Below are 25,907 nucleotides of genomic sequence, written 5' to 3'. Positions count from 1 at the left end.
TTGCGAGTGAATCAATCGTATTTGATCGCGTTTGGATTTTGAACATGTTCAAGGTTCAGATGCGACCAGTCACGATCACCTCCGACCACCTCGAGTTTGTGCGATCGTCTACAACGACTGCGAGTGCTCGCAAGACACCAAGGGATCGATCGTGCAACAACAAGAAAAAACTGTTGCAGGTGGTCGTAAACAGGTCGTACGTCAATTGTGAAAGGGGCTTTAAGGCCACCGCACACATTACGACTGTTCGCGATCCGATTTTGGAACAAATCGCATTCTACTCATTTTCCGAAAATGTAAATGGAACATATCATTTTATTTGAGGTTAAAATTAATTGAAAGAATACTAATATAACCATTTTGAAAGATTGCAAGCTTTAAATTTGGAGTAAAAGCCAAATTAGTTTCAAATCGTAGCCAACCATACGACTGCTATTACGTCATTACGACTAGATATTAAATTCGCTTTTATTCTAAGAAGAAGGATGATAGCATAGTCGCAGATTTGAACATCGGTATTCGTACGATGATAAGAACATTACACAGTAAGATATTCCAAGTCTCAATTTTAGCATCAAATTCTACTACATTTTATTCTGAAATCGGGTCGCAGACCAATCGTAAGGTGTGCGGTCGCCCTTAGACGTGGGAATCAAATGCACTGAATCGCAGGTGAATTTTTTTTGGGAAGGTTGGTGATAATTGATAACAAATTTGAATTTTATTCCAAAAGGAGCTAAATCCAAAACAGTTTTATTCCAAAAGAAGCTAAATTCACCTTATGGTCATTTGAAATTGGTTAATTATGAGACTTTACAAAAATGTATGCATTCAATTTTTAAGTAAATGGTTGTGGAAACATGTTCACACCATCTGTACAAATTTTGATGAAAATAACACAATTTTACTATCTTATGGATATTTTTGGATTTAGCTCCTTTTGTAATTAGATATTGAAAGGTCACCGTCCATAGAAAAGATGAGAAAATATCATTTTTGTTTTTCTTTTTGTAATGTTCAACAAATAAACATCTTAAAAGATGTGATTTGTACTCTGCGAGCAATATTTATGCGTTTCGTGTTTAAATAGGCAAAAAATGATATTCTACTAAGGTCTTGTTCCAAAAGGAGCTAAATCCATGAAAATTTTAATATGCTAGATATTTGAAAACAGTGATTTGATTAATTTAAGGTAGCACTACATGAAACATATAAAATAAAACATCAGTGGATAAGGGAAAGTGGTAAATTAAAAAACAACAACCTTGATTTACCGAAAAATACAAAAGTGGATTTAGCTCCTTTTGGAATAAAACTCTTAATTTGGATTGGATGGGGTGGGGAGACTCGCAAATTTAGAATAAAACGGGGTTTTCATTATTGTTTCATAACGTATTCCCTCTTCCTACACTCTTGTTTATTTTTTCCTCTCGTTTTGTTTCCTTCTTATTTTTTTGTTTTTTTATTTCATATTTCAAAATACTTTTTTTTACATCATAATCACATGAGGTAAGATTCATTAAGGGTGAAAAGTTGCGATCTTTCGGAGGGTACCATGCATTCATCAATTAATATTTTTAAGCATTATAAGAAATTATAAATCGACATTGATGTTGTATTATACCCGATCTATAATACATTCTGTAGGTATTGGAATACTATGTATGATTAGTCAAATGAGACCCGGGGCCGTTTCATAGAGCTCTTCGTAAGTTAAGAGCGACTTTAAGAACGACTGGCGAACCGTTCTTATGCGCTAAATCATCGCCAATGAATATACCATTTGCCACTAGAAAGGATCACCAGTCGTTCTTAAAGTCGCTCTTAACTTACGAACAGCTTTATGAAACACCCACCAGTTAGTCGTTTACGAATTACATGGTTTTGTTCCCTATCTTTTCGTTTCTTTTTTAGAAGTCTCATCGGGAACAGCATCGCACATATTGATCAAGACGCATTCAGAGGTCTCTATAATTTACAACTCTTGTAAGTATGAACCTTCGGTTATTATTGTGTCTGCTAGTTTTTTTGTTTGGCTGAGTGTGGTTTGTATGCATTTCGTTTCAAATTCACTATTTCTTAGATTTAGTCTTTCTTATTTTCTTTATTATGTTTTAAATAATTGATATTGATTCTAGTATGACTATCAAATTATACTACACTTAAAAACATTCTTCTGAAATTTTAACAGGTATAGTATATTATCTGTCATGGGGGCACTTAATGATTATTTCGATCAATAAATTAGTTTTAATTTGTAATTTATAACAAAAAGTTATAATGGGCCAGGTATATTATTTATACATTGCTTCCCTGCTTCATATGGAAATTACTACACGGATTGGATATGATCCCACAATGCCCCAAATTTCGCCATGTCCAACATGTTAGCAACGAAAACGGGACAGCATTGCTTAGTCGTTAAAATGCAAATGAATATTTAACCTGGGACGAGCATCAAAAAGGAAAAATATTTAAAATTCATAAACCCTGATGGATACAATCGCCAGAGAAATATGAAAGAGATATGGATGTGCCCATATATTCATTAGGTCTGATTTAAATGATGATTGGGTTATTTTTTGAACTTCATTAAAGGTTTCCATGCTGTGTATCGAATTCATTGATAGGATATATTTGTTTCCTTTTAGCCTCCGTCTCGCGGGTGCCAGAGTAATTGCCATTATTTTCATTTCCGTTTTATTTATGTTCCTTCGATTTCTAAAGGAATTACCATTCTTACATCCACCTATTGCACATGTTACTTCAAATACATTTTCTTATTCATTATTTCATTAACGTATTTATTTGTTTGTTTCTTCATTATGTGACTCAATTTTTCACTCTGTAGTATTTTGTTTGTTGTGTATTATCCAACGGTATTGCATTAATCGGGGAGGGGGTTGTTATTTTGCATCGTATTCTCATTGGCTTGTCAGTAATCATAACTATTTTTTCCAAAAGTACTCAGCCTGCTTCAAAATTTACAATTCACCAACGATGAGATATATTATTAAAAAATGTAACCCTCTTTATGAAATTTGAAACGATCATCCCATCACGTGGAAAAAAATATTTATTTTCCCCCTCATTTTGCATGTCGATTTTGCAGCTGAAGTTTCTTTTTAGAATCCTTCATGTTATAAAATTACTCTTTTAGAAACAGATTAATACCCTGCTATGATAATTAATAACCTTGAACCAAACCACCATGGACCTACTAGTAGGTCCATGGTAATACCAATACAAACGAATGTAAGCGATTTACTATCCGACTTATGGGGCGTTGCAAGAAACATGCGATCAATTGCAAGTCTATTTTCGCTCTTGAAATCAAGCATATGCCTTGCTATTAATTGTAAATTTGCGATTAATTGCTAATCTGCTCCATGAAAGTGTAAACGAGTGTAATCTGATTTGCTACAGTTAAAAGTGATCAATCAATTGTAAAATAATTTTTCTTGCAACACCCCCTAAGCAAGTTAAATTTATAATGTGAACGACCACATGCCGTTGGATGTCATAAATACCTCTTCTGATGCATTAAGTGATTCTACCTAAAGCTAAGATTCACACGTTGTAAAACAGATTAAGGTCGCACTCATCACTAAGCCGCCGCGCTCTCAGCGCTGGAAAGCTCGTGGGAGACGGAAGGGAAGGGGCGCTATTAGCCAAGAGAAAGGGGTTAGGAAAGCGAGATCAAAATATGGGAAAGTGTATTGACAGGGATGTGAAAGAGGTGGAGGGGTGATGTTAGGATGGGTATGGGCAGCAAAGGGAAATAGGTGGATTATTCGGCAGTTGCAGAGAGGAAGAGAAATAGGGGGCAAAAAAGACAGATAACTAAAAGAGAGAGGGAAAGAGAGGGGAGTTTATGACATTTTGAAAGACTAAGATAGAGGAAGAGAGGGTGTTGGTGGAGTAAATTGATAGGGGGAGAGAGAGAGACGGATGGTAGTGTGAGAGAGACTGCAAACAGAAAAGAGAAAGAGTGCGAGATAGAAAGAAGAGAAAACAAGATATTGGGAAAATTGAAATAATGAGACAGGGACAGAGAAAGACAAACCAAGGGGGAGGGAGAATGGACGAAATTGACAGAAAGAGGGGGGGGGGGGGAGGGGATATGAATTAAGTTGAACGAGAAAGAGAAAGACGGAGGATATAATTAACAAAACTATGATAGAGAGAGAAAGGGAGAGAGACAGAAGAGAACGCTATCTGAGGAGGAAACTAGGAGATGAGGATATTCTAGCAGTGGGTATAAATATTTAAATGGGGTAGGGGAGAGGGGAAGAGGTGGAGGGATGAGGGGTGATATCTGTGGATCATTTGAAGGTTTCCGTAGAGCTGTCCCAAGGAGGGTTGCCGAGTTGTTTTTAACTGACATTTTTGCTGTCCACCGATCACATCCAAGCATTTCACCAGCTTGTAACAGCGAAGTAAACAAAGGTAACGGTGAAATGATACCTTTATCTATAGTAGATGTGAACACCTCGTCTTTGTGTTGTTTTTATTGTTATTTTTATTTTTTAGTCATTTAACTTGATCTTCATCATCACCATCATCATCACCATCGTCGTCGTCATCACCTTCATTATCATTATCACCATCGCCACCACCATTACCGTCATTTCCACCACCATTGGCGTCAGCGCAGACGATCTTTTTTTTTTTGGTGGGGACTTAATTGTTGCGTCTCAGCAAAAGCACAATAAGTTATACCTCTGCGCTGACGCCTGTTTTCACCATCAATATCATCATCGTCACCACCATCAACACCTTCAACATCATCACTATCATCATAAATATCACCATCACCACCACCACCACCATCATCATCATCATCTTCATCACCACCATCATCATCACCACCATCATCTTCATCATCACCATCATCATCATCACCACCACCATCATCATCATCACCATCATCATCACCACCATCATCTTCATCATCATTATCATCATCACCATCGTTACCACTACCATCATCATCATCGTCATCATCATCATCATCATAATAATCTTCATGATCATCATCGTCGTCATCATCATGATCATGATGATGATGATAATCATCATCATGATCATGATAATGATGATGATGATTATCATCATCATCACCCAAACATCATCATCATCATCACCATCATTGTCATGTTTTTCGTCGAAGATTTGCTAAAGTCATTTTAGTACTTTCTCCGACTTCTAAGAAAGGAGACTTCAATGACATACAGATAACTTTCTCACCGTTGAACTCTTGTAATTATGAAAGGAAACTGTAACAAAATTATCTAATTATCTGAGGATTTGCGAGATCATTATATTTTACGTTATGGCTTCTAAGAAAGGAGACTTAAATCAACTTGGTATACAAGCCAATAATATTTCATTGTACAAATGAACTATCAACAAAGTAATTATATCAAAAATAAGATACCTAATTGGTTTTGCGGTATTATTCTATTTCACATTTTGATTTCTAAGAAGGGGGACCTAACCTGCTTATCTTTTGCTGCAACGAACTTGCATAATATCTGGGTGGCTATTCGCTTTGAAAACGCGTTTCGCAAAACGTTGGTAAATAAATTGGCCTCTTGGACATGCAAACTTAAGCTTGATGAACCGCTTTGTGATTTCTCCGAGGGATATTCTCGCCCTCTTTTCTTTTCTTCCGAAAGTGAACGGAAATATAATCCTAGCCCAATGCTCTGTTATGACAATCTCTAATATACCACCGTTTGATTCCACTAAGCATCGCGTTCAAAGAAACACTTGGAAATTTCCAATTTATGAAATGGGCCCCTGAGAGCCAGTGTGGATTTCTCCTTCAGATACAGGGGGATAAGAAGTATTATGAATTCGTTTTCTTTTTCATATCACAAAGATGGAAAGCGTGACATGATATTTACATGCGCATTGATGTTGCTTGTGTATCAATGGCTTAGTAAAGGGATAGTTACAATTAGAGTACTAGCTAAGCATGCAAAATGAAAGATAGGTTAACAGTGAATAGCATGAGAAATAAAGAAAGATAGAGAGGGGGAGAGAGTGGGTGACTGATAGAACGAGGAATATAAAATCGGACAGGAATTGAGAGTGAGGAGTTAGGGGAACAGATTGTAATCCAGATTATATTCATGCAGTTGCTAATTACATAATGGGTAAAGGATTTCAAGTGTCTTCCAAACTTATTGGTCTTAATTCTTAGAGTGGCATTATAAATTAATAGGCCTAATTTGTATTTCTGAATAATAAAGCAAGTAGTTTATCATATTGCACCTAAATTTTGCAAAATTATTTTGCAATGTTTGACTGTGAGAAAACCAACTGCGTCACTGCTGTTCTATATCACTATAAATCGCATAGACTTATACATAGCAAAGCAGGGGCGTCGATCCATTTTTCAGATTGGGGGGGGGGGGCGAAATCATTAACGTTCCAAAGGCGCTCGATCGTACAAAACACACACACACACACACATACATATATATATATATATTATATACACACACACACACACACACACACACACACACACACACACACACATATATATATATATATATATATATGTATATATCTATATATATGTATGACTCATGAGACACAGACACGTATCTCACTACACAGATAGTACGAGTGCCGAGAGTGAGCTCAAATTTCTTTATATTCTGAGCTGAAAACTTGATATTCTAAGCATTTTTGGTACCAATGATTAAGATTTGTATCTAAAAGAGAATAGATGCGAGCGCGAAGCGCGAGCTGAAAATTTTGATATTTCGATCTGAAAAACTGACAGTTTACTGGACGTTTTTGATAAAGAACAAGCTATATATCCAAGAAAAGATGATTGCAAATTGAAGCAGTTCTTTTGAGGCTTAGAACTGAAAATGGGACATTTACATTCACCAATTTAATCATGAAAAGTATGGGTTTTTGCTACAGAAATGATGCGAGCGCGAAGCGCGAGCTGAAAATTTTTATATTCCAATCTGAAAAGCGGACATTTTGAGCACGATTTTAAATAAAGAACGAGTTGTGTATCTCAATCTCGCTTGCTGAACATTACAATCTTGTTTTTTTTTAATGCATATCCGGAATTATTGGGGGGGCAAAATGATATGTTTGCCCCCCCCAATATTTTCATTGGTGGGGTGATCGCCCCCCCTGCCCCCCCAGGATCGACGCCTCTGTAGCAAAGATATTTTGACATGAATACATTTTCATTCATTATGTGACGATTATTCTAACTCCAGTTTTTAAATTATTGAATGATATGTTGCTGTATATATATTTTTTTTCTTCTGACACTACATGGAACATATTTTGACAGACATTGCCTATGTCCAAGATTATGAAGCAAGATATCACCTGTTAATTCATTCAAAATTGCATTCCCGTAACAAAAAAAAAGACACGAGAGAGGGCGTGTGATTCAAATTTAGATCCTAACGCCGGAAATGTAATTTTTACATTTTGATGGGTGAAAAAACTGCATTGAACGACAACTTCACTGGGGTAATATTGTAATGTTTGATGATATGCGAGCAGAGTTCACAATGCTGATCCTTTTACAAAGCTTTAGACAGGCTTGAACTAAAAACAAAAATACGAATATATGGAACCCTTAACATTAACAGGTTTGCCAACATCAAACCCGTCTCATACGACCTTATGCATGTATCTCCTTGTTATGACTATCAACATGTTTTGTTTTGGCAGGTGATACAAGTCTAGCATCTACTTTCAACGAAATAACTGTAGCGGACTCAATCTTTGCCTTAAAATGGAATGCTATACAGTACACTGTGTAAATGACCCGTGTTTGCGGTCAGAGTTAATGGGGGTATTCACACTGAAAGAATCGGTGTAAAATAATGTGTGTAAACAGAAACTGTCGAGTTTGGAGGCGTCCCAGACGTCTCCTAAACTCGACACCGGCAGGGGCCGCGGAACGGTTTTCAAAGTGGGGGGGGGGGGGGGGGGCTGACCATGCTAAAATTCACAATCATATGGTCTTTTTTACGTTTTTGTACACGGTTTTGGAAAAAAGTGGGTGGGGGCTGAAGCCCCCCCCCAGCCCCCCTGGTTCCGCGGCCCCTGACTAGTGTCCCATTTTTACCGCCTCATGACGATGCGTGCAGCTCACCGAATCGTCGCTGAGCCAATGCATCTGATTCTTAACTTGGTGATTGCTAGAATGTAAATTTATACAGAATAAATCGTAACTTTCGATCTTTACCATTATTACATTATTATTCTTATACGAATTAAATGCATGTGTTAATCAATATTCTTATTGAAAATGTGTACTATTATTACAATTTTTTCTTGAACCCTTTACTGATCTTAATATGGAGTTTTTGTTACTATATTATTTTATTTTTTTGCATTACATAAAATTGTTGAGAATTGAATGAACAAATATTTAAGTGATTATCATCATAATCTTTGCTTATCTTGTTTTTGTTTTTCACCTAGGATCCTTCAAGTTAACAGTTTAACCGAGTTCCCTACCGAGCCTTTAAGACTGGTGTCCCACAGCCTTAAATCTATGTAAGTATACAGGCCTTCTCTTTTGATTGCGTTTGCACGCATGATTGTATTGCTATAGTTGATGGATATCAAAATAAAGGTGCATGGCTTTGAAGTTTGAACTGCAGGTACTGGATTCGAGTTGCTTGCAACTTCCTCTGTGTATTCATTTCATATCACCCATGATGCATGCAGAACTGGATGTAAATGCGACTTCAAGTTCTTTTTGTTTAGAGGTATAAGCGAGTGTTTGCAACTGAAACGGGGACGGATTCTAAAACATAGCAAATCATTGAAAATGACCGTCAAATCACAATAGACAATTTGTAGGTCTTTGTCGAAATTGGTGAACTGGGACAGCAGATCGTCCTAAGATTCGGAGCTGACGGAAAATTGCAAATATGGCGTTTGTACAGAGTCCAGGGCCCCGTCTAACAAAGAGTTACGATTGATCCAATCACCGTAACTCTATGGAAATCCATCAGTGTCATAATTTTTATCTACAGGAAATGTGCACAATGTCTTTTGTAAACAAAGGAGAACACACCAAATTGTCAAGATAACAAAGAATTCATTAATATAAAACATCTAGAAAACATATTGAACGAACATGCATAATAGATGTGACGTTGCTGGCCGTCCATAATTACGATTGATCGGATCAATCGTAACTCTTTGTAAGACGGGGCCCAGGACGACACTGCTGTTTTGATTCACCAATATTCGACAAAGACTGCTATGTCATGAAGGGATTTGGACAAAAGATTATCTGCGTTCCAGAAAGCGTATGCGCAGTGGTGCAAAAACTCTGTATTATGATATACCTTCGACTTAACCCAAATTATTCAGTGTTCTTATTCTTCAATTTTCCTTCTCATTTTTCCGTCTCATCTTTATTTTTGCATGGATTACTTTGAAAATCAATCTCGTAGGCGTCGAGATCCCTTCCCTTAATGTCACGACCCCTACCCATAAGTGACGCAACCATTGCCATAACCCCTGTCCACGGCCTATTGTGAAACGCTAACATGTATCATTTGAAGGCTGATTGCAGCCGACCCTGATCCAACATTAAGTTCGAACACCATAAAGTTTGACGAGGAGCCCGTTGCAGGAAGAATGGCGATCGAACGTAACTCTACGAAATCAATTGCAACTTGCCTTTCAACCAATATCATGCGCGTTATCAGGAACCTGCGCTTGATTTCTTTGCGTTACGTTTAAACGTATTTCTCCGTGTAAAGGGCATTTGTACAACAGTCTTCGATCATCAGCCCTGCGCATCGCATGGGAGTGTGGCGGGACGGAGGTGGATTCGCCTCAAAATATCCTTTGTCAACGTTATCGTGTAACCTATTTGTATACTGACCCTCTACAGTTATACTCATCAGTCATTTTAATTTGTCTCGGGTTGCTCTTAGCTGTCATCAATTTACTGGGGATACGAACAGTTTTGGGACAATCGATAAAGATTCGACCTGATTTGGCTTAATTTCACACGTATAGACATGGTCGAGGAGGAACAAAGAAATGACCAAGTGAAATTTTGGCTCAGGTTTAGTTTGAAAAGGAGAGGAAGACAGTGAGACTTGTGTTTAAAAAAAATAGATACGATATATGTGAGATTTCTTTTCTAATTAATGGATTGAAAGAAGAAGGGCAAGTATGAGAATCGATAGTCGGTATCTTTACGATATGATGGAAATACGGAAAATCTTTGTATGTCTATTATGAACGGTGGCGATCGAGAAGAGAAGGAATATTGATGGTTAATTTCTTCATTTACCTTTTGGTACCTTGAACTGTCCTTTCTTGTAGAATATTTTCAAGCACTTTTTTTCTGGGGGGCGGTTATTAATCTATATCGTACAAATGCGATCATACTAATCGCTTGACGATAGTTCTTGTGAGTCGCGATCCACTTGTTGTTAACTCTGGCTTTATCACAGCTACGGTATTGCAGTATCGATTTCGTTTAATCGTTCATATTGATTTCCCTTAGTTACAATGGTTAATATAATACAAATTAAAGACATTTAAAACGAAACCACCAACGAAAATACATGTTGCAAATAATGTTCCTCCGTGCTCTTTGACGAGCTTCCACCTAACAAAAGATCTCCAAAACCATTAAAACGTAGCTAAAGGAAGACTAGCAATTTTTGTTGGATAACGCCTACACATTTTAGAGAAGTCTAAAGGTTTTAAACAGATGCTGCGAATCATTATGATCATCATAATCATTGTCGTCATCAAAATTTGTTTTGAACGAGGATAATATATTTTATGTTGCTCATGTTCAACACCGATTTAAATAAGACGATATCACAATAGATAGATGTCTCGTTGGTACGAGGCACTGTGTTCTTAGCTTCATAAGTCAAGTCTATGATAATTACAACTATTGATTTTCGCATACAAATGGAAATCTATGTAGCACCAGGATGGAAGTAGTGAACAGTTAAGATTAACATGCATGGGATAACTGTTAAGTTTGGATTTGAACCCTGCACCTTGCGACTCAAAGCCCGGAGACTTGTACGCTGATCTACTTCAGCTCTTGATCATCCACGCACTCTGACACCACAGACATGACTGATGCAATTGTGCTTCGAGCGTGCTCTACAATTTGATACATCCTTGGTTGCTATATGGATCAAAAAGTCGGGGCGTTGATTGCCCCTTCAAGGTGTCTAATAGGTGTCAGCCTACTTCTGTCTCTATTCCATATTCATAGAATGAGTGAACTGCCAAAAGAAGGGGATGAAGTCTGTGAGAGAGAGAGAAAGAGAGAGGGGGAGGGGCTGGAAGAGGAGTCATTCAGAAATTGCTCGGGGAAAGAAATGAGATGAGAGGCTAAGAGAGAAGAAGGGGGATGAGAAAGGGGTCTTCAGACGGACAGAAATGGAGTTCATCCACACTGTAAAAATGAAGTACTAATTTAGCACTTGCAGTGCTTGTATAGTGACTACGAGTGCTGATTTTCTAATTTAAATTTGAACTTGAAAATCAGCACTCGTAGTGCAGTCACTATACAAGCACTGTAAGTGCTAAATTAGCACTTCGTTTTTTACAGTGCATTATTGATTAGGACAGAGAAATAAGGAAGATGAATAAGAACAAAGGAATGATAAGAATGAAGGGGAAAGACAATAAAGACAATCTCGAAAGAGAGAGGAGAAGAGTCAAAGGCGATGGATCAGATTAAAAGACTAGTGAGAAAGAGATAGGCAGAGAGAGGGAGAAAGACATACATACAGAAAAGGATAAAGATAGGGGGATAGAGGAGATGGAGAGAGAGAGAGAGAGGGGGGGGGCGTAGACCAACTGAAAGTATCAACGGCGAAGGTTACGTGATAAAGAAAATTGTTGACAATAGTCGTGATGATGATAATTGGCCGATGGAAAGATGATGCTAAAATAATGTGCGGTTAACTTGATGCCTTGTGCTTAAAAGCTAAGAAAACAGGTAAATGAAAGATGAGGCATCACAAGAGGCTTACCGTGATGGAAAAATATCATTTATACAACCCACACAAACCGAGATACGATATACTTGTCTGTAACCCGATACCCCCGCCAGTTCAACATCTTCATTAGATAATACAATGTTCGGAGTTCAATGATGAGAAACATGGAGGGATTTTTCTTTCTCTTTTTAATTTCCATTTTAGCCGATCTTGTCATATCAGTGATGTTATTATTTTACCTGACCACGTACACAATTCTCCACAAATTGCCGGTGTGTTTTTCATATTAATAGCTGTCCGTAACTTATAAATGACTTTCTGCACGACAGGTATCCTTTCTTGTGATACTAGGATATGACATGTTCCTATGAAGCTGACTTATCACAAGTCCTAAGAACATGTTCCAGTCTTCCGTTAAGTCGTGCGTAACCTTACGAACAGTTTTATGAAAAACCGGTTAGTTTTTTTTTTCTTCCCCTTTTTGCTCTCGATCTTCATTTTGGATTGATTTCACTTGCATACTCCTCTCAACCCTTTTACCTTAAGTTTTTTTTCATCAGAATTTATAAATTTTAGCGAAATGTGTACTGCAGAGACAACTGATTCCAAACATCGTCTGCTGAGAGGCACTTATTATTATTGTCATTAATGAATATTTTTGTACCAAAATGACAAGGGTCATGTCATTCTTTAAAAGAAATTGTAATTCATTTTGACAAGAATCTGGCAATTTTCTACAGAAAAATGTCTACAGAAAAACTATAGGCCTATTAACTTCTACCATGTAGGTGTTTTATAAAGCTGTCCGTAAGTTAAGAGCGAATTTAAGAACGACTGGTCTTTATTTACTCGTTAAATAATCACCGATTAACATTTAATGGTGAATATTATTTACCACAAGAAATGATCACCAAACGTTCTTAACTTACGAATAGCTTTATGAAACGCCCCCCCCCCCTGACATGGCATCTCTTCAAATGTGAACAGATTGGGGTTTTTTTTTCAGAGTGTAACTTCAAAAATTGTATCCATATCACGGGGACACTTTGTAAATAAAGAGACAATTATATTAAACCCTTTTACCTGACGGTTGTGACTTTTGAAAAAGTTACAATTTTGCTTTTTGATAATTGAAATTCACTATTGCATTGCTTCTTTGTGCGCTGTGGCGTGCATTTTCAATGAAAGCTGCATGAGTGAAATTACGAATTGATGCAGAGGGTTTGAGATTCGATTAAAGGTTTGTCCCAGACGTAGATAAACATAAATGATAAATGCCTTCGCAAACTCAAGCCCACACAAAAACACACGCACACTCCCGTGCGCGCGCACACACACACACACACATTCTAGGATACTATAGTAAATCACAAAGCCGTGTATTAAGTGGAGAAGCACTTCTGGATAATGTTCGTTAAACATGTATAACTTGTGATGTTTCTTTTATCAAACGAGATGAGTTACATTTTTGGGTGGGCGCTATACAGTAAAGAAGTTTATGTGTCTCGCTCTCTGCCCCAATTTTGCACAAAGGATTCTTTTTAATTGTTGATTTGACTAAAATGACTATAATCATGGTGATGTTTAATACAACAAACGTATTTAATCTGCTAGATGATGATGATTCAGGGAGAAAATATTCTCTATTTTATCTACACATATAAGGAGTCAAATTCTCAAAAGTGTGTCCTGCAGAAAAAGAAACCAAATAAGAAAGGTACATTGTATACGGTTTCGGAAATATATCTTATAAATGCCACGATAGAAGACAATAGAAAATTCGATTGCGTTGCATCTGGGTTTCGTCTTACAAAGGGTTGCGATTGATCTGCTCAACCTCAACTATGGAAAGCCAGCAACGCCCACATCAAAAATGCATGTCTACATATGATGTACTTTTCTTTTCTTGACAATTTGGTGTGTTTGCCTTTCTTTGCAAATGACATTTTGCAAATTTCCTGTAGAAAAAATTATGACACTGATGGATTTCCAAAGAGTTACAATTGATTGGATCAATCGTAACTCTTTGTAAGACGGGGCCCTGATATTCAATTTAGGGAAAGCGATATCTGTCTTTGCATTTTAGACAAGAGAAGTTCACTCGAATCGGGGCCATGCGCAGGGGTTCTTCGCACAGGGGAGATATCATCCCGAAGTGGGCCCGTGGGATAGGATGTAAATTGTAATAGGTCCTGTGGGCAGGGATGTTAGCATGTGTTTCGACGGTTGATTTATTGGGGGTCGCTCTGGAAGGGCGCGAGGGATGTGACATGACCATGTAGCATAATGATTGAGGGTACAGATCAGATGAGGAGAGTGGTATGACGTTCTATTCTTCATCCACCATGACTATTCGACTCGTCTCCATGTATCAATCGTTCTATCATTCTGTTTTATTTTGATATCTTCAAATTGTCTTCCTTTATTTCTCTGGCACCCTTCTCTCTCTCTCTGTCCATGTTTCCCCTTTACGTTTTCACCGATATTCCCCAACTAACCTTTCCCTATCTACATATGTATTTTACCTCTGTCTCCCCGTTTGTTTCCTTCTCTCTCTCTTTCTTATTCTTCTTCTCTTGCCACTTTATCCGTTTCTAGACCTATCTTTTCCGTCTTCTCTCTTCTGTTTCTCTCTCTACAGTATAGGCCTATAAACAAACCATGAATGTAATTCATTTAAATTAACAAATTTTCTCATGATTGTGTGTTCATAGCATAAGTATTGGTGATTATGTCGCTACATGTAAATGGAAGGATGTGAGGGGGGTAGGCACAGGACTGGCTCTGCCCCTCACACACTTTCAAAACCTTTCTAATGATATTTTAAAAATTATAGAGCGCTTTTGAATATTTACATCGGTTGCATACTTATGAAACCCCTCAAAATCGAAACTGTGTGCAACATGCAGTTACAACGGATGCAACATCATTCAATTTTTATTCAGAAACACAAGGAAACTATCAAATCCTTCCTAATTTAGCTGAACCTCGCTTCGCTCTATTACTTGCACGAAAGATTGCAAAGATTTATCCTTGCCCCAAGGAAAAATCATTATGTCCAATGTTGATCATTAGCGTTAGAAGTAAACATTTTGATACATAGAAATAAACGAAAGTGAGCGTGTTGACGTTTATTGCATTGTTCATTCTCGACAAGTGTTCTTACCTTACGTATGTTACTGAATTTACAGCTGCTTACAAACTCATCTACTCGTCATTCAGCAATGAAGATGTTTCAAATGTCTAGATATATTACAGTTGTATTGATTTTTCTGTCAAACCTAGAATTATGTCACCCAAATGGGACACGTTCCTCTTCGATGATGTTGTGAACAGATCATTTTCCTGATCATTATGCCCGCTAGTGAATGACAGCACCTGGGGCAGAAATGTATTTGATCTGGGGGCGGTGTAGGCATATTTTGTTGTGGCGGTAGAGGAGAGGGGGGTAAAAACACTCAAATTTAACGTCTTTGAAAGTATGGGTAGGCCTTTTGCAATAATAATAACAATAATTATAATAATAATGATAACAGTATAACATAATAATTATGCTATTTATAATCATTACAACTATCACTACAAATAAAAAGAAGAAGAGGGGGAAGAAGGAGGTGAATATGCTACATTTGTAGAGCCCTTAACAATTTATAAGCTCAAGCATTTAAAGAGTTCGTTCATTCTACGTACCAATTTCCAACATCTGGATTGATTGTGCCGAATCTCCTCGTCTAAGGACGCGAGTGCTGCGATGGGATTTGAACCTCGGACCTTGTGGTTCAGAGTCCGCTGACTTACCCACTGAGCAACATCACCTCTATATTGTTGCATTATACCCGAGCCATCTGGACCGCGTTGCATTAAAAGTTGTTAATATAGTAACTTTGCCATCCAATGGTACCTTCCATGGTAACGCTCATCAACAGCCAATCAGAATCAAGGATTATATGAAAGTTACAACACATGGCAAAGTTATTGGTAACTTTTGTGCAACGGGGCCCTGGTTTAATAGTCTTCTTTATCCTCCTAATTCTTAACGGTTGCAAAATCGTAGGGGCGTCGTCTTTCCTACTTCTTCTCCTCTCGCAAGGCCGCCCCCATCTCAGCTGTCTTGAAATGAAACCAGAATATTTGAAAATGATATGTAATCGGCAATCAATGCTTGTGTTCATAATCAGCAGGCTTAAAGTTGAATGCACTGCATCTTATCCTTATGAGGGATGGGCAGTTACGAATCCCTGAAATTAATTGAACAGAAATTGTTTTGTGGGGGGATTCGATTAGTCAACGGTGCCTTGATATTGATTTTAACCGTCAGTGAACCCCCTCCCCCTAGCAGATTCTTATAATGACCACAGTCGTCACCGTTTTCCCGAACTCTATCATTTACGTAAGACGGGGGGAATGTCCTTTCTTTTACTTTTATTTTGACTGATCAGCTCTGTTTTATGATTACGACGGCATGTTGATAAAAAATCAGCTAAGTTAGATGAATATTGACATCAGACATCCATGCATAGATCACTCTGTAAAAAACCGCTAAAATGAGAAGTCTTTAGCCTAAACAGGTCCATTTATTTCACATAGAACCATTATTTAAAAAGTGCTGACAGGGACTTTTTAATCACCGATTTGTAAGGACTTAATACGAAAGAATGGTTTTAGATGACGTCTCATTTTCTTTTTCATGTTTCGAAATGAAATCCTTTACGTATGTAGACACTTTCTTTCTGAAAAAAAATGTTAAAGTGAGCAATGACTTTTAAAGTAATACTGATTGTCGCATTTTTTGCGGACAACATTTGTGTTTAATTGTAAGTTCGTGTAATACTGAAAATTTGATGGCATCATAAGCTCGTCCATCGCGTGATGTCATGACCCTGTATAGAACTGGTTTACCTAAATAAAGTTGAACCTAGAATTCCGAGTCTCCGTTGATTTTCCAAATTTAATTCCAAAATCGGGTCGCAGACCAATCGCAAGATTTGCGGAAGCCTGAACGTGCCCACAGCAAGACTCTTTTAATATGAATAAACCCATTGTAATGTGATGTGAATGAACCTTACCACACGTCCCTTTTGAAATTTCATATCAAGGTTTTTATCTTGAAGACACTGTATCGGATACTTGGAACATGAATAATTTATGACTGATTTCAGTCTATCTATGGATACCGAGAGACTAAAGCGGCCCTTCTAGACCCTTAAGAGGTCCTTAAAGGGTCCTTCCCCAGGGGATGAGAGATGTACTTGACACGATTATGGAGGAGCCAAGGCGAGTGGGTCGCGGTGCACTTTTAGGTCCGATACATATGGAGTAGGATTGAGAATGATGCAGAGAGGGAGAGAGAGAGGGTGGGGGTGAGAGAGAATGTGTGTGTGCGTGAGCATGGGTAAAATTAAAAAAAAGATGGGGATTAGACAAAGGGGAGCCCAAAGAAAATAATAAGAGATACAGAGAGGAGAAGAAGAAAAATCAAGGAGGGGTGGAAAAAAATGTACTAGATGGAGAAAAAGAAAGAAGAATGTCGTGAAAAAAGGCATTATAAGAAATAAAGGAAGGGATTATAATGACATAAACGGAGAAAGATGAAGAAGGAAATAGATAAACATGATGAAAGCAACCTAATAAAAACACTCATCAACAATTCATGTCATTCGATAAATCGAGTTTCAATTGTTCATGACGACTTTATTCAAAGAGACATGGATGTCTCTCACTAAATATCGATTTATACGCAAATTTAATCTCTTAACCATTTGAGAAAATGTAAATTTATGGAAAATTAGTGTCATTCTTTGGCAGATTTTCCCCCAAAAAAATGTTAACAGAATTCTAAATTTGTTCGTATTTTTATTGAAATTAATTATTTTATAACAGCAAAATTATTCTCGCATTATTTTTTTTTATAGACTATTAGATGACAATGCCCTCAGTAATCTGACGGATGACGCTCTCATTACGATCCCAGACATCCACCATCTTTCCCTGGATAGCAACCACCTCTCTCAAGTGCCAGAGGGCGCCCTCCAAGCCACGTCCAAACTTCAGTACCTCTCTTTGGCCAACAATAACATCCGCCAGCTCCGCCCCTATGCCTTCATCAGCAACCCCAGACTGGAAACATTGTAAGTTTGTTGTGTACTTGTTCATGTCGCAGCCACATCAGAGAAACCGATTCCAACCTGTTTATTCCGATGGTGAAATCTTGTAGTTTGAATTGCATGGGCCCCCGTGACACAAAGGTGTGCGATTAATCGCTATATTTTGAAAGAACCACTCTGATTGGTTCCTCATCAGTCTACTCAACAAATGCGCATGCAACGGTGATCTTGATAGGCCGTTTTATTTAGCGATTTATTGCCGCTGAACTTTGTTTTACGGGATCTTGGAGTCGGTTTCGTTGATGAGACTCTGGAGTTTTGCAACCTCAATTTCAGTTTGTGGGCCGTGTGCAAAATTCAAGGTGCTACCATACTAACTACATCATCATCGATGTTGCTGTTGGATAAATGTCAGACCTTGGCCAGATTCACGGCCGTCCTGATTAGACCGCGAGAGAACTGATTCAAGAACACCGTAATTTTAGTGAAAATGCCTGTCAGATAACAAAAACATCTGGAACGTCTTTTGTCGAAAGTTGGTGAACTGGAACAGCAGATTCGTCCTAAATATAGGTGCTGACTAAAAACCAAATACATCGTTTGTTCAGAGTCCAGGATGAAACTGCTTGATTTACCAATTTTCGACAAAGACTTCTTTTGAATCTGTCATAAAAGGCATTCGACCAATATGTTTTTCTTTGTTCTTGAAGACTCCTTACGTTGCGACGCGAAAATGGCGACACAACGTTTGCTCCTTCGACAATTGCTCCGGGCTTAATTTCGTCTAAGTTGTAGATTAGAATTAGAGTTTTATGTTAGGTTTAGAGTAAGGTTTAGGGTAGGGTATAGTGTTGAACCCAAGCTTGAGGTTGGTCATTCGATAAGTGTGAGGAATTTACAGCGGAGCAATTGTCGCCGGAGCAAACGTCATGGAACAGCGAAAACTCCCTATCAGCATTATTAAAGACTTTTCATTCTGCACGACAGATGCTTCTACGACAAAGAAGTTGACGACTTAACAATCTGCGCGTTCGTCAAATATGAGGTTTTGTCGGTTGTTGAGTTCCTACTAATATTTTGGGGAAGAATCAGCGTCTCACTGAAAACTAAAAATAAAAATAGAATAAAAACAACGGAGTTTGGACCACTAATACTTGCTTCAATATGTCAACATGAGAACCTGTTGTCCCCAAAATCGATCGAAACGATTCATTCTTAGGACGGAAACACCCGACAACGATAATGGACAACGTCACAGATAAATGTATGTTTGTCCAACGTCGTAGAAGCTTCTGTCGTCCAAAACGAATGCCCTTTTCTTAAAATTCAGAACATTTTTTTCTGAACCTGTAGTCCCAGACAGGGATTGCAACACAAACTTATAGTGAATAATGTACAGTTGATACTAACGCTTGAATGCATAATAATTAATGTAATCACGCGTTATAAGTAAGCCTTTCGATCAAGTGCTTAGCTTTTTCTGTTATTCGAGACCAAGTTATACAGGAGAAGACTTCATGGCGGGCCTCTAAATCAGAAATAAATATTTACAAATAGTCGTATGTTACTTAACTGAAATTTGTTAAATAACAGATTTTTTTTTTTTAGATGGGCCACAAAAAGAGAAAGGTGGGTCTCGCAAGACGGATGAAAAGAAAAGTAGACATAATACATCGGAGTATAAATAAAAGTTGAAGAAGTACTGCTTTTGCTTTGAAAAGATCATGCTAATATTGAGTTCATCCATCTGCAATGGTCCCAGGGGTTTTGCCTTTGTCTTTAGAGCTCAAACTATTTTGATATCTGCTCTCAGTTTAGCGCTGAAGCATTCTCCTGTCAGAATTGTTGGTAGTGCACAGTGGCGTGCGCAGGGTTTTTGAAGGAGGGGGGGGGGTCAAGCTGAAATAAATGTTTACAAAAAAATAGAAAGGTCTTCACCATTTGTTTAGGGGGGTTGAATTCTGTGGTGGGGGATGGGGATCAACAACATTTAGGGGGGGGGGTTGAACACATGTACCCCCTCTTGCGTACGCCACTGTTAGTGGGTAACCATGCTTCGATCTGGCGCCAATTGATAGATGCTCTGGGCAATTATGGCTTGCCTGCTTTGGTGCTAAGTCTTTGTTAAAAGAAAAGAAAATCAGGAGAGATCAACAAAACCTTGTGAAGATAATGAAAGTGATAATGATAAAGATTATTGTAGTAGTAGCAGTAGTAGTAGTGGTAGTAGTAATAATAATAATAATAATTATTATTATTATTATTATTTCAGTGATGATAATAATGAAAATAATAACAATGATAATAATATTATTATTAATGATAATAATAATATTATTATTAATGATAATAATATCTAAATAATAATATAATTATAACATTTTATAGGGCGCTTTTTCCGGTTTTTTCAGAGCGCACAGATGGGCTGAATAATGCAAACAATGAATCCATTAAACAAACTATGCTAGTTTTGAAAAAAGATGATTTTTAAGTGAGGATTTGAACATTTCAATGGAAGGAGCATTTACATGAATGAATAATGAAAATGATAAAACAATAAGTAAAATTACCAATATAATGATAAGAAAACACAGATTCTAAACAATGATACAATATTCATATCTTAGATTTTTGTCCTTAAACCGAAAGTAAATATTTGCAAAGAGGGGAAAATCATTTTTGACACCTCCCCCCTTTTTCATGTCATTTTGAAATCATAAGAATAATCCTTTTTTTATCATAGCACTCTATGCAGTAATTATAAATAAAGCCAATTATATCCCAATATCTGCAAAGAATGTTGGCAAACGCAAGCCCGCAGACACGACAGTTGATCGTTTCCTCCAAATAGCTCAAAGTTCGAATGTTGGTTTACGTGTTTACTGTCAGCAGTACAAAAATTACCATTTCAGTATAACCAGAACATCATCAAAATGAAGCATTTTCGATTACTGTTGCCTCGCCAGGTTGCACCAAAGGTTTGCAATCAATTGGTCAAATGGTTATGGGAAATCAAGTTCATTGTTGCATGCGCATTTTGTGCTCATCACCGATGCAAGAACCAATCAGAGTTGTCCTTTCATATTTGCAATCATTTGCAAACCTCTGTGAAATTGGGGCCTAGAACTCCTTTTGCCTTGAATTCCATGTTTAATTAATGGTATATTTGTGGATTCCCTTGTCACCCTTTTGCAGGAATCTTGCTAAAAACAAGATAAGCTACATCCCGGATCATGCTTTCTTCGGCCTTCGCCAGCTTGCTGAACTGCATCTCAATAATAATCCCATCAGGGGAGTTGGGACCAAGGCTTTTACCAACCTTTCCGCTCTTACCGTCCTGTAAGTACTGGTGATAACGGGGTTAGGAGACCATGATGATGATGATGGCGGCGATGATGATGGTGATGATGTTAGTGGTGGAGGTGGTGGTGGTAATGGTGGTGATAATGATGATGGTGATGATGATGATAGTGGTGGTGATGATGATGGTGATGATGATGATGATGATGATGATGATGATGGTGATGAAAATGTTGGTGGAGATGGTGGTGGTAATGATGCTGATGATGGTGGTGATTGTGGTGATAGTGGTGGTGATGGTGATGATGATGACGATGATGATGATGATGGTGATGATGATGGTTTTGGTGGTGATGATGATGATGATGGTGGATATGGTGATGGTGATGATGTGTTGGTGGTGATGATGATGATGATGATGATATTGGTGATGAGGGTGATAATGACAATTATGGTGATGAACATGATGATGGTGATGAAATCAACTATAATGATTACATTTAAAATTATATACACGTACATTGATAATTATGATGATGGTAATTTTTCTGATGTTGATGTTGATGATGATGATTATGATAATGATGATAATGATTATCACCATCACTTTTGTTATTAGGTAAGCTTAGTATTTCAGGTTATACATGTAATTGAACAGTCATCTTTCTAAAATAAATAGAAAAAAATATGGTATCAATTATGACTTGTGTAGACATTATGATAAATGAGATTATGTAATGATTTGAATGCATATTTTTCTCTTTATAATGTCTAGAGCCATATCAGATGCTAAAAACCTTCAAGAATTTCCAGATCTAAACGGGACATTTAACCTACAAGAAATGTAAGTCACCTCTCCACCCTCTTTTCCTCTCTCTCCCTCAATCACTATCTCCCTCTCCCTTTCTTTCTCCATCTTTCTATCTCTCCCATCTCTCTCCCTCCTTCCCGTTTCTCTTCATCTTCTTTCACCTTTCAACAACTTCAACTGAAACTTCTACATTCCTCTTTCCCAAATTATTTCTGTTTCTCTCTCTCTTCTCTCCGTCTTTTTCTGTCTGTCCCTTCCCTCTCTCTCTCTCTCTCTTACCCCATGTCTCTCTGTGTAACATCCATTTCTTTGTCGTTCTACCTTTTCTCAACCTTTCTCTATATCTTTTTTTATCTATCTCTTACTTTTTTTTAAATCTTAGTCTTCCACTTATTTATATTCCAACATTCAAGCCAACTGACAAGGAAGTGTTCTCTGAAATCAAATGGACTTGCTAATGGCTTATAAATACATTTGATAAATGGATTGTACCAAAACGAATTGAGAGATTATTGCAACCAAAGCACCATAACATAAAATGTGCATTTATATTGTATACTGATGCAGAGTGCCCAATAATTCGGAGGGCATGCACGTCACCGCAGGGGCCGCAGAATAGTTTTAAAAGTCAGTGGGGGGGGGGGGGCTGATCAAAGAGTTGGGGGTGGGGTTGGCTGAGCATGCAAAAACTCACAATCGAATGGTAATTTTTACGATTTTGTACACAGCTTTGGAAAAATTTGTGTGAGGGAGGGGCTGAAGACCAACCAGCCCCCCCCCCTTCTTCGGTTCCGCAGCCCCTGCAGTGTTTAGTGCATGATTTATCTTTGTTATTATGCCACTTTTTATGTGCATGGGAAGTACTCAATTATCTAAAGTGATCAACCGTTAAAAGTGCAGAGTGGTCTGGATGCTGCAATTATTTGTTTTATTTCGTTTTGTTCTTATTTATCTTTATCTTTTGTGTCAGGGACCCCATCCTTAATAGCTTTAGCACTTGTATCCAATCTTGTCTATAGGTTTTCTCAACCCATGGAGACAATAAATTACCTGCAGCATGTGAAGCAAGCTGTATACTTCAAATTGACAATGATATTATTTTTATTTTCTATTATTTCATGTTTCTAGGGATAAAATGAGATGGAGAAAGAGTGTGTAGTTGTGGACTTAGCAAATTTGTAATACTCAAAACTTCATGGATTTGAAATTGGTTAGGATCCAGCCGAGCACTGGATTTATATTAATGATTGCAGAATTGAATTTAATTCTAAATCAGTTGAGATTAAATAATAGGATTCAAATTAAAGAAAAATTGCATAATTTAACCAGTCACTATTTAGCGAAAATTAATAAAGCAAATTGCATGTGTTTCTTGCCTGGCAATTTGAAGAGTTTTTGTCTTCTATAGGGTCTTACATATTTCTGTTTTATTTCTTATTTTTTGTTTTACATTCTTGTAGAACCCTAAACCGATGCAATATCAGACATCTACCAGAAGATTTGTGCACTCATATGAAAAGTCTCCGTAAAATGTAAGTATCATTTTTGTGTCATATTTTGTAGTTCTGTAAATATGTTTGAGTGTAAGCCTTCATTCAAGTTATTATTTGCTCTCTTATTAGCTCTCTCCCTCTCTTCATCTCTTTCTTTCCTGGGTGTCTGTCTCTCTCACACAAACACACACACCCTCAAACTCTCTTACACACACACACCCACCCTCTCACACACACACCATATCTACAGTACATCGTCTACAGTCCCTATTCCTTCCTTTTCCCCTCTTTCTATTACACATTTTCCCTAATTTTACATTCCATCAGTATATTATCATTTAATCATTGCCATGTATCCTACACTAAATGTCATTGTAAAATATGGGTACCAAAGTTGGACGATGTATGTATGGAAAACCCTACTCAATGCTGCTTTTGTTGATGTTGTTTTAGTTGATGATGGTGGCCTTTTTGCTCTGTTTTCCATAATCAGGTGGATGGCGTTTGCCATTTGTGAGGGTAAAGTTTGCATATCAAATTATTCAAAAAAAGATGTGCCTTATCCCTTCAAATCAATTAGAATATCAGGGTTGATGTCCATTGGTGTAATAAGTCAAAAATTTTGAGGTGGAAGAAGATGGCGTATAGGGAAATTCTTAAAATGTTATTAGCAAAGCGAGCGAGCAAGACGCCTTACTAAAATATTGAATATCTAATTTAGTGACAGAGTTTAACATATAATTTACTTGATTATAATTTTCCTTTTTGTTTTTCTTTTCTCGGTCAACGATGTTCAAGAAGATATTTTTTTTAAACATCTATATATTAATGTTATTGTAATTACCATTTTTGTTGTTGGGGGCAGCAGCCCTAAGCCCCATGCCATTACAGTGTGAATGACCCCTTTATCGCTTGCCCTGCGGTAGATAAAGGGAAGACAAGCTCCCGAGGATATTGAACTATTGAGAGTAGTTTGTTTAATGAAACCAATCACTGCTGCCCAATACCATCAGGTATCCAATGAGAATCCACAATGACCTTTGAAGCAATGTCTACATTAATGACGATTTAAAGTACGCTTTATGAGTGGCGTAGGATGAGCCCCGGGGATGATGTAATGGAAGCATACAGCCTCCACGAAACCCTGGGATTTAGAGTGGATTGAAAATGTTCATCCCATTTACATGAATTTGCTTTAAAAACTATGGGGGTAAATGATCTGTTGTTTGTTCTATAGCAGTATCCATGGGGGTGGGGCAGGGGTGGCGACCACGTACCCCTGATATCTTAAAGTGAAAATGTTGACATCCATTTACCCTCAATTATTGTGTCGTTTTGTAAAATGTGGGGATATTTGTTAATAAGTTAGGTTTGGTTTGGTGTATTGCTGCGCAAATATGGTCCCGTGGGGGCAATCTCGCCTACAATTGGCAAGTAAAGAATAAAATAAGCATGAAAGGTTGAGAAAATTGGGAAACAACAAAAAAGAAAGAAGAAAAGAAAGAAAGAAAGAAAGAACGACAAATGAAAAGAGTTTGTTTGGTCGTCTAGCTGCCACTAATTTTTAATAAAAAATCACCTTTTATAAATCACCTTAGCTAATTAACCTGCTGGGCCACCCGTTTTGCAATGTATAATATAGCCAGATGATATATGTCGGGACAGATGAAACAGTAATTAAATTTACAATACCAATATTTCACAATTGCTTGAGAATTATCTTGAACAACATTGAGGCATATGTATTTGTGATTTCTGGGTGACTACCATTCTAAGGGATTTTTTAATTATGACGTAAATGGTGTCCAGGCATAAGAACCATGGATGACATTGATATCCGCTAGAAAATGTTCTGACCGCATTATGGTTGGCACAGCCAGAAGACAATGATATGGATATTACATATAACTATATAGCTTTAATATTAAGACATACGAGTTGTTAAAATGATTATTATTATTTTTTTTTTGTGCATGGTTGACCTGAACATGAAAACATATATGAGATGATTATCAGCCAGTGAGAAACTAGTTGATTTATATCGTAATAATGAATTGGGTCTTAATAGACGACCCCATCAAAATTTCATCTGAGGTATTGCCTCGCCTCAATAAGAACCGTGTTGCAAAATCACCAACCGTGATTCGACTTTAAATGACCAGATGACGACATCCGAATTAATTTGACAACA

The 25,907-nt window shown here is 37.4% G+C and overlaps 1 protein-coding gene across 1 annotated transcript in view; it reads left to right on the top strand.

Moving 5' to 3' along the window:
• Positions 1-1,504: 1,504 nt before the first annotated feature.
• LOC129267644 (lutropin-choriogonadotropic hormone receptor-like) overlaps positions 1,505-25,907 on the top strand; it is a 43,339-nt gene continuing 18,936 nt past the window's right edge. Inside the window, exons 1-7 of the mRNA XM_064104366.1 lie at positions 1,505-1,509; positions 1,915-1,986; positions 8,485-8,559; positions 17,921-18,136; positions 21,308-21,451; positions 22,188-22,256; positions 23,684-23,755. Coding sequence (XP_063960436.1) covers positions 1,505-1,509; positions 1,915-1,986; positions 8,485-8,559; positions 17,921-18,136; positions 21,308-21,451; positions 22,188-22,256; positions 23,684-23,755 — 653 coding nt within the window. The remainder of the gene's footprint in view (positions 1,510-1,914; positions 1,987-8,484; positions 8,560-17,920; positions 18,137-21,307; positions 21,452-22,187; positions 22,257-23,683; positions 23,756-25,907) is intronic.

Source organism: Lytechinus pictus, chromosome 9, assembly GCF_037042905.1.
Source record: "Lytechinus pictus isolate F3 Inbred chromosome 9, Lp3.0, whole genome shotgun sequence".
NCBI lineage: Eukaryota > Metazoa > Echinodermata > Echinoidea > Temnopleuroida > Toxopneustidae > Lytechinus > Lytechinus pictus.
This window is presented reverse-complemented; position numbering and strand designations above follow the sequence as displayed.